The sequence below is a fragment of the Salvelinus fontinalis genome, chromosome 3 (genome assembly GCF_029448725.1).
Source record: "Salvelinus fontinalis isolate EN_2023a chromosome 3, ASM2944872v1, whole genome shotgun sequence".
Classification (NCBI taxonomy): domain Eukaryota; kingdom Metazoa; phylum Chordata; class Actinopteri; order Salmoniformes; family Salmonidae; genus Salvelinus; species Salvelinus fontinalis.
Window position 1 is genome coordinate 64,038,602 of NC_074667.1, and position 12,940 is coordinate 64,051,541.

At 43.5% G+C, this 12,940-nt stretch overlaps 1 protein-coding gene across 1 annotated transcript in view; it reads left to right on the top strand.

Moving 5' to 3' along the window:
• LOC129851333 (sodium- and chloride-dependent GABA transporter 1-like) overlaps positions 1 to 12,940 on the top strand; it is a 37,553-nt gene that overhangs the window by 7,272 nt on the left and 17,341 nt on the right. The window contains exons 9-13 of the mRNA XM_055917800.1: positions 314 to 438; positions 3,673 to 3,785; positions 7,394 to 7,525; positions 11,977 to 12,079; positions 12,293 to 12,393. Of these exons, the coding sequence (XP_055773775.1) occupies positions 314 to 438; positions 3,673 to 3,785; positions 7,394 to 7,525; positions 11,977 to 12,079; positions 12,293 to 12,393 (574 nt within the window). The remainder of the gene's footprint in view (positions 1 to 313; positions 439 to 3,672; positions 3,786 to 7,393; positions 7,526 to 11,976; positions 12,080 to 12,292; positions 12,394 to 12,940) is intronic.

Sequence of the window (12,940 nt, forward strand, 5' to 3'; positions counted from 1 at the left end):
CCATTGACATTGCAGTAACACTCGGCTATAGAACGCAAAACACTGCCTCCGTCCTTCCTTCCTTCCTTCCTTCCTTCCTTCCTTCCTTCCTTCCTTCCTTCCTTCCTTCCTTCCTTCCTTCCTTCCTTCCTTCCTTCCTTCCTTCCTTCCTTCCTTCCTTCCTTCCTTCCTTTCTTCCTCCCTCCCTCCCTCCCTCCCTCCCTCCCTCCCTATTTTAAATGTGCTGTGGTTTGATAAGGCCTTCCATATCAGTGTGACAACAGACGTTCCAAAACCCCCATGCTTTTTTGTCTTTCTCTCCATCTCCCTGCAGAGATTCTATCATTGTGTGCTGTATCAACTCGTTCACCAGCATGTTCGCTGGCTTAGTCATCTTCTCCATTGTGGGCTTCATGGCCAACGTGACTAAGAGACCTATAATAGAAGTAGCAGCCTCAGGTAATTACCGTTCACTATTGATATAGATTTTAATGAAACAATACAGGACTTAGCGTCTTAATCAAATGGCCACGTGGACTATTTACATTGACAACCCCCCCCCCCCCCCCCCTTTGTTTTCACACTGCTGCTGCTCACTGTTTATCATCTATGCATTGTCACTTTAACCCTACCTACATGTACAAAATAACTGGACTAACCTGTACACCCCCACATTAAAAATCTGTACCGGTACCCTCTGCATATATCCTCGTTATTGTTATTTTTTAACTTTTTATTTTTTTAGTTGACTATTTCTTACTTTTAGTTTATTTAGTAAATCTTTTCTTAACTATTTCTTGAACTGCGTTGTTGGGTAAGTATGTCTACACTTGTATTCAGGAGCACGTGACAAATAACATTTTGATTTGAGCAAAGAAATAAGAGCAAGTCTTTGAAGAACAGTAGGACTCACTGTGAAACAATGGACATTGAAACACTTCTCTTTATGGGTATTTCAACAGGAATAGGATGTGTTGTCAGATCCCATCTCTAACTGTCTGTCTGTGTTGTCTGATCCCGTCTCTAACTGTTTGTCTGTGTTGTCTGATCCTGTCTCTAACTGTCTGTCTGTGTTGTCTGATCCCGTCTCTAACTGTCTGTCTGTGTTGTCTGATCCCGTCTCTAACTGTCTGTCTGTGTTGTCTGATCCCGTCTCTAACTGTTTGTCTGTGTTGTCTGATCCCGTCTCTAACTGTCTGTCTGTGTTGTCTGATCCCGTCTCTAACTGTCTGTCTGTGTTGTCATATCCTGTCTCTAACTATCTGTGTGGTGTTGTCAGATCCCGTCTCTAACTGTCTGTCTGTGTTGTGTTGTCAGATCCCGTCTCTAACTGTCTCTCTGTGTTGTCTTGTCAGACCCCGTCTCTAACTGTCTGTCTGTGTTGTGTTGTCAGACCCCGTCTCTAACTGTCTGTCTGTGTTGTGTTGTCAGACCCCGTCTCTAACTGTCTGTCTGTGTTGTGTTATCAGATCCCGTCTCTAACTGTCTGTCTGTGTTGTGTTGTCAGATCCCGTCTCTAACTGTCTGTCTGTGTTGTGTTGTCAGACCCCGTCTCTAACTGTCTGTCTGTGTTGTGTTGTCAGATCCCGTCTCTAACTGTCTGTTTGTATTGTCTTGTCAGATCCCGTCTCTAACTGTCTGTCTGTGTTGTGTTGTCAGACCCCGTCTCTAACTGTCTGTCTGTGTTGTGTTGTCAGACCCCGTCTCTAACTGTCTGTCTGTGTTGTGTTATCAGATCCCGTCTCTAACTGTCTGTCTGTGTTGTGTTGTCAGATCCCGCCTCTAACTGTCTGTCTGTGTTGTCAGATCCCGTCTCTAACTGTCTGTCTGTGTTGTCAGACCCCGTCTCTAACTGTCTGTCTGTGTTGTGTTGTCAGATCCCGTCTCTAACTGTCTGTCTGTGTCGTGTTTTCAGATCCCGTCTCTAACTGTCTGTTTGTATTGTCTTGTCAGATCCCGTCTCTAACTGTCTGTGTTGTGTTGTCAGATCCCGTTTCTGTCTGTGTTGTGTTGTCAGATCCCGTCTCTAACTGTCTGTCTGTGTTGTGTTGTCAGATCCCGCCTCTAACTGTCTGTCTGTGTTGTGTTGTCAGATCCCGCCTCTAACTGTCTGTCTGTGTTGTGTTGTCAGATCCCGTCTCTAACTGTCTGTCTGTGTTGTGTTGTCAGATCCCGTCTCTAACTGTCTGTCTGTGTTGTGTTGTCAGATCCCGCCTCTAACTGTCTGTCTGTGTTGTCAGATCCCGTCTCTAACTGTCTGTCTGTGTTGTGTTGTCAGATCCCGTCTCTAACTGTCTGTCTGTGTTGTGTTGTCAGATCCCGCCTCTAACTGTCTGTCTGTGTTGTGTTGTCAGATCCCGTCTCTAACTGTCTCTCTGTGTTGTGTTGTCAGACCCCGTCTCTAACTGTCTGTCTGTGTTGTGTTGTCAGACCCCGTCTCTAACTGTCTGTCTGTGTTGTCTTGTCAGATCCCGTCTCTAACTGTCTGTCTGTGTTGTGTTGTCAGATCCCGTCTCTAACTGTCTGTCTGTGTTGTGTTGTCAGATCCCGTCTCTAACTGTCTGTCTGTGTTGTGTTGTCAGACCCCGTCTCTAACTGTCTGTCTGTGTTGTGTTGTCAGACCCCGTCTCTAACTGTCTGTCTGTGTTGTGTTGTCAGATCCCGTTTCTGTCTGTGTTGTGTTGTCTGATCCCGTCTCTAACTGTCTGTCTGTGTTGTGTTGTCAGATCCCGTCTCTAACTGTCTGTCTGTGTTGTCTCGTCAGATCCCGTCTCTAACTGTCTGTCTGTGTTGTGTTGTCAGATCCCGTCTCTAACTGTCTGTCTGTGTTGTGTTGTCAGATCCCGTCTCTAAGTGTCTGTCTGTGTTGTCAGATCCCGTCTCTAAGTGTCTGTCTGTGTTGTGTTGTCAGATCCTGTTTCTGTCTGTGTTGTCTGATCCCGTCTCTAACTGTCTGTCTGTGTTGTGTTGTCAGATCCCGTCTCTAACTGTCTGTCTGTGTTGTGTTGTCAGATCCCGTCTCTAACTGTCTGTCTGTGTTGTGTTGTCAGATCCCGTCTCTAACTGTCTGTCTGTGTTGTGTTGTCAGATCCCGTCTCTAACTGTCTGTGTTGTGTTGTCAGATCCCGTTTCTGTCTGTGTTGTGTTGTCAGATCCCGTCTCTAACTGTCTGTCTGTGTTGTGTTGTCAGATCCCGCCTCTAACTGTCTGTCTGTGTTGTGTTGTCAGATCCCGCCTCTAACTGTCTGTCTGTGTTGTGTTGTCAGATCCCGTCTCTAACTGTCTGTCTGTGTTGTGTTGTCAGATCGCGCCTCTAACTGTCTGTCTGTGTTGTCAGATCCCGTCTCTAACTGTCTGTCTGTGTTGTCAGATCCCGTCTCTAAGTGTCTGTTTGTGTTGTCAGATCCCGTCTCTAAGTGTCTGTCTGTGTTGTGTTGTCAGATCCTGTTTCTGTCTGTGTTGTCAGATCCCGTCTCTAACTGTCTGTCTGTGTTGTGTTGTCAGATCCCGTCTCCAACTGTCTGCCTGTGATGTGTTGTCAGATCCCGTCTCCAACTGTCTGTCTGTGTTGTGTTGTCAGATCCCGTCTCCAACTGCCTGTCTGTGTTGTGTTGTCAGATCCCGTCTCCAACTGTCTGTCTGTGTTGTGTTGTCAGATCCCGTCTCTAACTGCCTGTCTGTGTTGTGTTGCAGGTCCTGGCTTGGCGTTCTTGGCCTATCCCGAGGCAGTAACCCAGCTGCCTATCTCTCCTCTCTGGGCGATCCTCTTCTTCTCCATGCTGCTCATGCTGGGAATCGACAGTCAGGTGAGGAAACAACAGCTATTTGTTTTTCTTGTTTCTGTTGTTGTTTTGTGTTGTTGTGGTTTTTGTTGTTGTGTTATTGTATGATGTGTTGTGTTGTGTTGTTGTGTTGTTGTGTTGTTGTGTTGTGTATGTTGTTGTGTTGTTGTGTTGTTGTGTTGTTGTGTTGTGTATGTTGTTGTGTATGTTGTTATGTTGTGTGTTGTGTATGTTGTTGTGTTGTTGTGTATGTTGTTGTGTTGTGTGTGTTGTATGTTGTTGTGTTGTGTATGTTGTTGTGTATGTTGTTATGTTGTGTGTTGTGTATGTTGTTGTGTATGTTGTTGTGTATGTTGTTGTGTTGTTGTGTTGTTGTGTTAATTTGTTGAGTTGTTGTTGTGTTGTTCTGTTGTTTTGTTGTGTTGTGTTGTGTTGTTGTGTTGTTGTGTTGTTGTGTTTGTGTTGTGTTTGTGTTGTTGTTTGTGTTGTGTTGTTGTGTTAATTTGTTGAGTTGTTGTTGTGTTGTTGTGTTGTGTTTTGTGTTTGTTGTCTAGTTGTTGTGTTAATTTGTTGTGTATGTTGTTGTGTTGTTGTGTTGTTGTTGTGTTGTTGTGTTGTTGTGTTGTGTTGTTGTGTTGTTGTGTTGTTGTGTTGTTGTGTTGTGTTGTTGTGTTGTTGTGTTGTTGTTTGTGTTGTGTTGTTGTGTATGTTGTCTAGTTGTTGTGTTAATTTGTTGAGTTGTTGTTGTGTTGTGTGTATTTTGTCATGTTGTTGTTGTGTGTTGTGTTGTTGTGTTGTTGTGTATGTTGTTGTGTTGTTGTGTTGTTGTGTTGTTGTGTTGTTGTGTTGTTGTGTATGTTGTTGTGTTGTTGTGTTAATTTGTTGTGTTGTTGTGTTGTTGTGTATGTTGTTGTGTTGTTGTGTTAATTTGTTGAGTTGTTGTTTTGTTGTGTTGTTGTGTTGTGTTGTTGTGTTTGTGTTGTGTTTTGTGTATGTTGTCTAGTTGTTGTGTTGTTGTGTTGTGTTTTGTGTATGTTGTCTAGTTGTTGTGTTAATTTGTTGAGTTGTTGTTGTGTTGTGTGTATTTTGTCATGTTGTTGTTGTGTGTTGTTGTGTTGTTGTGTATGTTGTTGTGTTTTTGTGTTGTTGTGTTAATTTGTTGAGTTGTTGTTGTGTTGTTGTGTTGTGTTTTGTGTTTGTTGTCTAGTTGTTGTGTTAATTTGTTGTGTATGTTGTTGTGTTGTTGTGTTGTTGTTGTGTTGTTGTGTTGTTGTGTTGTTGTGTTTGTGTTGTGTTGTTGTGTATGTTGTCTAGTTGTTGTGTTACTTTGTTGAGTTGTTGTTGTGTTGTGTGTATTTTGTCATGTTGTTGTTGTGTGTTGTTGTGTTGTTGTGTTGGACAATGAATGTAGTATTATCCATCTAATGCAGTGCTTGACTTGGATGAGTTGCGTGATTGCCTGATTGCCTGATATTGCGTGTTTGCCTGATATTCAATAAGCGGTGCAGGAAGTCAGTTTCATCCAACTCTGATCTACTCTATCAAACCTGGTAGTGTTATTGTGTTAATGTGTTGTATAGTATTATATACTGTGTTGTATAGTATTAAATACTGTGTTGTGTAGTATTATATCATGTGTTGTATAGTATCAAATACTGTGGAGGTATAGTATTATATAATGTGTTGTGTAGTATTAAATACTGTGGAGGTATAGTATTATATAATGTGTTGTATAGTATTATATAATGTGTTGTATAGTATTAAATACTGTGTTGTGTAGTATTATATCATGTGTTGTGTAGTATCAAATACTGTGGAGGTATAGTATTATATAATGTGTTGTGTAGTATTAAATACTGTGGAGGTATAGTATTATATAATGTGTTGTGTAGTATTAAATACTGTGGAGGTATAGTATTATATAATGTGTTGTATAGTATTATATAATGTGTTGTGTAGTATTATATAATGTGTTGTATAGTATTATATAATGTGTTGTATAGTATTATATAATGTGTTGTATAGTATTATATAATGTGTTGTATAGTATTATATAATGTGTTGTATAGTATTATATACTGTGTTGTGTAGTATTATATAATGTGTTGTATAGTTTTATATCATGTGTTGTGTAGTATTAAATACTGTGGAGGTATATTATTATATAATGTGTTGTATAGTATTATATACTGTGTTGTATAGTATTATATACTGTGTTGTATAGTATTATATAATGTGTTGTGTAGTATTATATAATGTGTTGTGTAGTATTATATCATGTGTTGTGTAGTATTATATAATGTGTTGTATAGTATTATATAATGTGTTGTATAGTATTATATAATGTGTTGTGTAGTATTATATAATGTGTTGTGTAGTATTATATAATGTGTTGTATAGTATTATATAATGTGTTGTATAGTATTATATAATGTGTTGTGTAGTATTATATAATGTGTTGTATAGTATTATATAATGTGGTGTATAGTATTAAATACTGTGGAGGTATATTATTATATAATGTGTTGTATAGTATTATATAATGTGTTGTATAGTATTATATCATGTGTTGTGTAGTATTAAATACTGTGGAGGTATAGTATTAAATCATGTGTTGTATTGTATTATATAATGTGGTGTATAGTATTATATCATGTGTTGTGTAGTATTATATAATGTGGTGTATAGTATTAAATACTGTGGAGGTATATTATTATATAATGTGTTGTATAGTATTATATAATGTGTTGTATAGTATTATATCATGTGTTGTGTAGTATTAAATACTGTGGAGGTATATTATTATATAATGTGTTGTATAGTATTATATAATGTGTTGTATAGTATTATATCATGTGTTGTGTAGTATTAAATACTGTGGAGGTATAGTATTAAATCATGTGTTGTATTGTATTATATAATGTGGTGTATAGTATTATATCATGTGTTGTGTAGTATTATATAATGTGGTGTATAGTATTAAATACTGTGGAGGTATATTATTATATAATGTGTTGTATAGTATTATATAATGTGTTGTATAGTATTATATCATGTGTTGTGTAGTATTAAATACTGTGGAGGTATAGTATTAAATCATGTGTTGTATTGTATTATATAATGTGGTGTATAGTATTATATCATGTGTTGTATAGTATTATATAATGTGGTGTATAGTATTAAATACTGTGGAGGTATATTATTATATAATGTGTTGTATTGTATTATATAATGTGGTGTATAGTATTATATCATGTGTTGTGTAGTAGTGTACTGTGGAGGTATAGTATTATATAATGCAATTCTACTCATTTTAGTTTGGGGCTGAGAGGAATATGAGTTTTCAATACCCGGGAGGTAATTCCACCATGACTACTAAGTTTAGATAGCTGGCCGCTAGCCTAATTTACCAATCCCCCCCAAAAATGTGGCTGACGTGGGTTAATTGTGGGACTGTCCGTGACTGACATAACATGAGAACAACCTACTGCAGCACAGCCACATTTATTCTACTATTCTACCTAGCAACAGTAAATTGAGACCCCAACTGAGTTCCTGCGGGAAATTGATCCGAGAGCCTTTGAAACGGGAGTGGGGCGGGCCTGATCTAACATGTTGTACGTTCTGGGTAGTTCTGCACGGTGGAGGGCTTCATCACTGCGTTGGTGGATGAGTTCCCCAGGGCTCTGAGAGGAAGAAGAGAACTCTTCATCGCTGCCGTCTGCCTGGTCTCTTATATCATCGGCCTGTCCAACATCACACAGGTACAGCACGCACACACGCACGCACGCACGCACGCACACACGCACGCACGCACGCACACACACACACACGGTCCAGTCCAGTTCACTCACGTCCAGTCCAGTTCAGTCACATCTAGTCCAGTCCAGTCACGTCCAGTCCAGTTCAGTCACATCTAGTCCAGTCACGTCCAGTCCAGTTCAGTCACATCTAGTCCAGTCCAGTGACGTCCAGTCACGTCCAGTCCAGTTCAGTCACATCTAGTCCAGTCACGTCCAGTCCAGTCCGGTCACATCTAGTGAAGTCCAGTCCGGTCACATCTAGTCCAGTCCAGTCACATCTAGTCCAGTCACGTCCAGTCTAGTCCAGTCACATCTAGTCCAGTCCAGTCCGGTCACATCTAGTCCAGTCCAGTCACATCTAATCCAGTCCAGTCCGGTCACATCTAGTCCAGTCCAGTCTGGTCACATCTAGTCCAGTCCAGTCTGGTCACATCTAGTCCAGTCCAGTCTGGTCACATCTAGTCCAGTCCAGTCTGGTCACATCTAGTCCAGTCCAGTCTGGTCACATCTAGTCCAGTCCAGTCCGGTCACATCTAGTCCAGTCCAGTCCAGTCACATCTAGTCCAGTCCAGTCCGGCCACATCTAGTCCAATCCGGTCACATCTAGTCCAGTCCGGTCACATCTAGTCCAGTCCAGTCCGGTCACATCAGGTCCAGTCCGGTCACATCTAGTCCAGTCCGGTCACATCTAGTCCAGTCAAGTCCGGTCACATCTAGTCCAGTCAAGTCCGGTCACATCTAGTCCAGTCCGGTCACATCTAGTCCAGTCCAGTCAGGTAACATCTAGTCCAGTCCGGTCACATCTAGTCCAGTCCGGTCACATCTAGTCCAGTCCAGTCCGGTCACATCTAGTCCAGTCCAGTCCGGTCACATCTAGTCCAGTCCAGTCCGGTCACATCTAGTCCGGTCACATTTTGTCCAGTCCGGTCACATCTAGTCCAGTCCGGTCACATCTAGTCCAGTCTGGTCACATCTAGTCCAGTCACATCTAGTCCAGTCCAGTCCGGTCATATGTAGTCCAGTCCAGTCCGGTCACATCTAGTCCGGTCACATCTAGTCCAGTCCGGTCACATCTAGTCCAGTCCGGTCACATCTAGTCCAGTCAGATCTAGTCCAGTCCAGTCCGGTCACATCTGGTCCAGTCCGGTCACATCTAGTCCAGTCCGGTCACATCTAGTCCAGTCCGGTCACATCTAGTCCAGTCACATCTAGTCCAGTCCAGTCCGGTCATATCTAGTCCAGTCCAGTCCGGTCACATCTAGTCCGGTCACATCTAGTCCAGTCCGGTCACATCTAGTCCAGTCACATCTAGTCCAGTCCGGTCACATCTGGTCCAGTCACATCTAGTCCAGTCCGGTCACATCTAGTCCAGTCCGGTCACATCTAGTCCAGTCACATCTAGTCTAGTCCAGTCCGGTCACATCTGGTCCAGTCCGGTCACATCTGGTCCAGTCCGGTCACATCTAGTCCAGTCCGGTCACATCTAATCCAGTCCAGTCCGGTCACATCTAGTCCAGTCCGGTCACATCTGGTCCAGTCCGGTCACATCTAGTCCAGTCCGGTCACATCTGGTCCAGTCCGGTCACATCTAGTCCAGTCCGGTCACATCTGGTCCAGTCCGGTCACATCTAGTCCAGTCCGGTCACATCTAGTCCAGTCCAGTCCGGTCACATCTAGTCCAGTCCGGTCACATCTAGTCCAGTCCGGTCACATCTAGTCCAGTCCAGTCCGGTCACATCTAGTCCAGTCCGGTCACATCTAGTCCAGTCCGGTCACATCTAGTCCAGTCCAGTCCGGTCACATCTAGTCCAGTCCAGTATTTTCAATGACCAGTTGGCATTTCATTTCATAATTCAAAAAGCCTAATTACACCAGAAAAAAATGTGTAAGAAGTGAAATAATAAAAGAATGTGGAATAACAGTAGTGTTCTTGCTGAGATAAACACATGAATTAGTCTCTACTTTAGTCCACTGTAGGGGATGGGAATTGTTCTAATGACTATCAGCTATTGTGTAAGACCAAATAAATTAAACAGATTAAATCTCCTGAAGACGAGATGACATAGCCTAAATCTGCTCCGCCTTACATCCAACCCAAATTATCTTTCAATGTGTTGTCCACCCCCCACCCCCCCCCCCCTCCACCTGAATCAGTTACACATTTGGGTTCACAATCTGTTTGAGCAAAATAATGTTCATTATTGCAGTGAGAGAAATCAGGTCACCAGAATCCCTGCAGAGCTAGTGACCAAAGGAGGTGAAGAATGTCCTGTGGATCTGGGTTAATGCTACAGGGTTAATGCTACTGGTTAAATCAATAGTATAGCCTATTATCATATGCTGCCATGAGGAAGCATTCAGCGACAGTGCGGTGGCAGAAAGGTGGCAGTCCGGAGGCAGTCGGGTGGCAGAAAGATGGCAGTCCGGTGGCAGTCGGGTGGCAGAAAGATGGCAGTCCGGTGGCAGTCGGGTGGCAGAAAGATGGCAGTCCGGTGGCAGAAAGGTGGCAGTCCGGTGGCAGAAAGGTGGCAGTCCGGTGGCAGAAAGGTGGCAGTCCGGTGGCAGAAAGGTGGCAGTCCGGTGGCAGAAAGGTGGCAGTCCGGTGGCAGAAAGGTGGCAGTCCGGTGGCAGAAAGGTGGCAGTCCGGTGGCAGAAAGGTGGCAGTCCGGTGGCAGAAAGGTGGCAGTCCGGTGGCAGAAAGGTGGCAGTCCATTGGCAGAAAGGTGGCAGAAAGGTGGCAGTCCATTGGCAGAAAGGTGGCAGAAAGGTGGCAGTCCGGTGGCAGAAAGGTGGCAGAAAGGTGGCAGAATGATGGCAGTCCGGTGGCAGAAAGGTGACGGATCTCCCAGGTGAAGCTGGCGCTGTTACAGTGCTCGCGATATAGAACAGCAGATTTTCTAAAAGATTTGGAGGCACAGTTGAAAAATGAACTCACTGACTATTCGCCAGATTAATTAGGAAATAAAAGCAGTATTTTTCAATGAGAAATAAGAGGCGTGCCGTGTGACGAGTGTCCAATCCGTGTGAAGGGGGTCCAATCCGTGTGAAGGGGGTCCAATCCGTGTGAAAAGGGTCCAATCCGTGTGAAAAGGGTCCAATCCGTGTGAAGGGGGTCCAATCCCTGTGAAAAGGGTCCAATCCCTGTGAAGGGGGTCCAATCCCTGTGAAAAGGGTCCAATCCCTGTGAAAAGGGTCCAATCCGTGTGAAGAGGGTCCAATCCCTGTGAAAAGGGTCCAATCCGTGTGAAGGTGGTCCAATCCCTGTGAAAAGGGTCCAATGTGTGTGTCTCATGCCCCATGCATGAGAGTCTAAGGCACTGAGATGCAGTGCCTTAGACCGCCGCGCCACTCAGGAGACCCACAATAGAGGGAGATAAGCAAAAAAGTGCTCTGTCATGGTTCGTTCACCATGAGGGAACTGGGTTGTATCGTTGTATTATGATGTAATGACAGTGTAGTTAACTAGATCTGCTTCGTTACGGTCTACCGATACGTACTTACATACACTATCTTCATCTACTATGTCTGTCTGTTTCTACTAGGTGTAGGCTTTTACAACTGGTGACAATTAGATCATAAACATCGAACCTTTAAGTCCCTTAACATTGAACCTTTAACCTGTTTGGGATAGGAGGCAGCATTTTCACTTTGGATGAATCGCGTGCCCATAGTGAACTGCCTCCTACTCTGTCCCAGATGCTAATATATGCAGTATAATTTCTAATTTCTTTACAGGCTGTGTTGACATCCCTGTATCTGATCAGTTGATGTTATTTAGTCAGTCTACCGCTTCATCCTAACTCCTCGACCGAAAACGATGATGTCTTCTCCAGCTCCACATCCCAAACTCTGAGGTCAATAATTCTCCTCCTAAACCTGTACTGATGTAGCGGGGCCACTGAGACAGCATCACTGAATGCTCCCAGTCAACCCCTCTAGTCCTATGCCTGTATGGAACACTACCCACCACTCTCTACCCTACTGCACCGCTTTTCACAACATTATCACATCTGTCACTGGAGATTCATGTCTCGCATCCCTCTTGGATTGAAACAATCGGCCTAATCAGTTGTTCACCTCGGCTCTGCAGTACCAGTCTAGCGTTGCATCTCTCTCCACCCGTCACTAGCGCTGGGCTCCAGAGCCCTGAACATTCCCAGGGAGACAGACAGGATCAGCAACCCTCCACCAGCTACCACCACTGGTGCTCTCATCCCTTCACATTATTCCACGTCACCAGTTTAATAGGCTACATCTCATCTCAGTCGTTCTATCTCCTGTCCTCTATTCACATCCCCCCCCCCACCCCCCCATGACTCCCCGTCTTGCTGGTCTCGTTCGGCTTCTCTCTCTCTACACTTGGGAACCTGTGTCCAAACACTCTTTTCTCTGTTCTCTTCCTGTTCCAACAGGGTGGGCTGTATGTGTTCAAGCTGTTTGACTACTACTCTGCCAGCGGCATGTGCCTTCTCTTCCTGGTCTTCTTCGAGTGTGTCTCCATATCCTGGTTCTACGGTGAGTCAGTGACATCGCTTCCTGTTAGAGCTACGGTGACATCGCTAACCTGACTGATGTACAAAGATGTTGGGGCCTGCTCATTGTAACAGTCTATGCAAAAAGGTTTGGGTGTTGGGCAGCTCATACCAAATTCCGTATCTGCTTCCGATGAGTGCAGGTTCTTGTCTTACATCACAGGACCTTTGACCTCCTGTCTTGTATATGTTGCAGGTGCTGATAAGTTCCTTGCCAACATCGAGGAGATGATCGGCTTTAGGCCCTGCCTGTGGTGGAAGCTGTGCTGGGTGGTGTTCACTCCTCTCATCGTGGCTGTAAGTACTCTCTCTTCTTCTTCTCTCTCTCTATATATCTCTTCCCCTTTCTCTGTCTTTCAAAAGTCTCAAGCAGAGCATTAAACATCAAATAGATTCAAATGTTATTGTTAGCAGGTGTTATTGTTCACATACAGGTGTTTAGCAGGTGTTATTGTTCACATACAGGTGTTTAGCAGGTGTTATTGTTCACATACAGGTGTTTAGCAGGTGTTATTGTTCACATACAGGTGTTTAGCAGGTGTTATTGGTCACATACACGTGTTTAGCAGATGTTATTGTTCACATACACGTGTTTAGCAGGTGTTATTGGTCACATACACGTGTTTAGCAGGTGTTATTGCGGGTGTAGCGAAATGCTTGTATTTCTAGCTCCATCAGTGCAGTAATATTTAACAAGTAATATTACAATATTACAATATTACAATATTACAATATTATAATTACACACAATACACGTACATCTAAGTAAAGGAATTGTAAGAGGTGCTTAACTGGTGGCAGGGACGTCAAACGCAGGAGAGCAGAATGTGGTGAATAGCCGGAG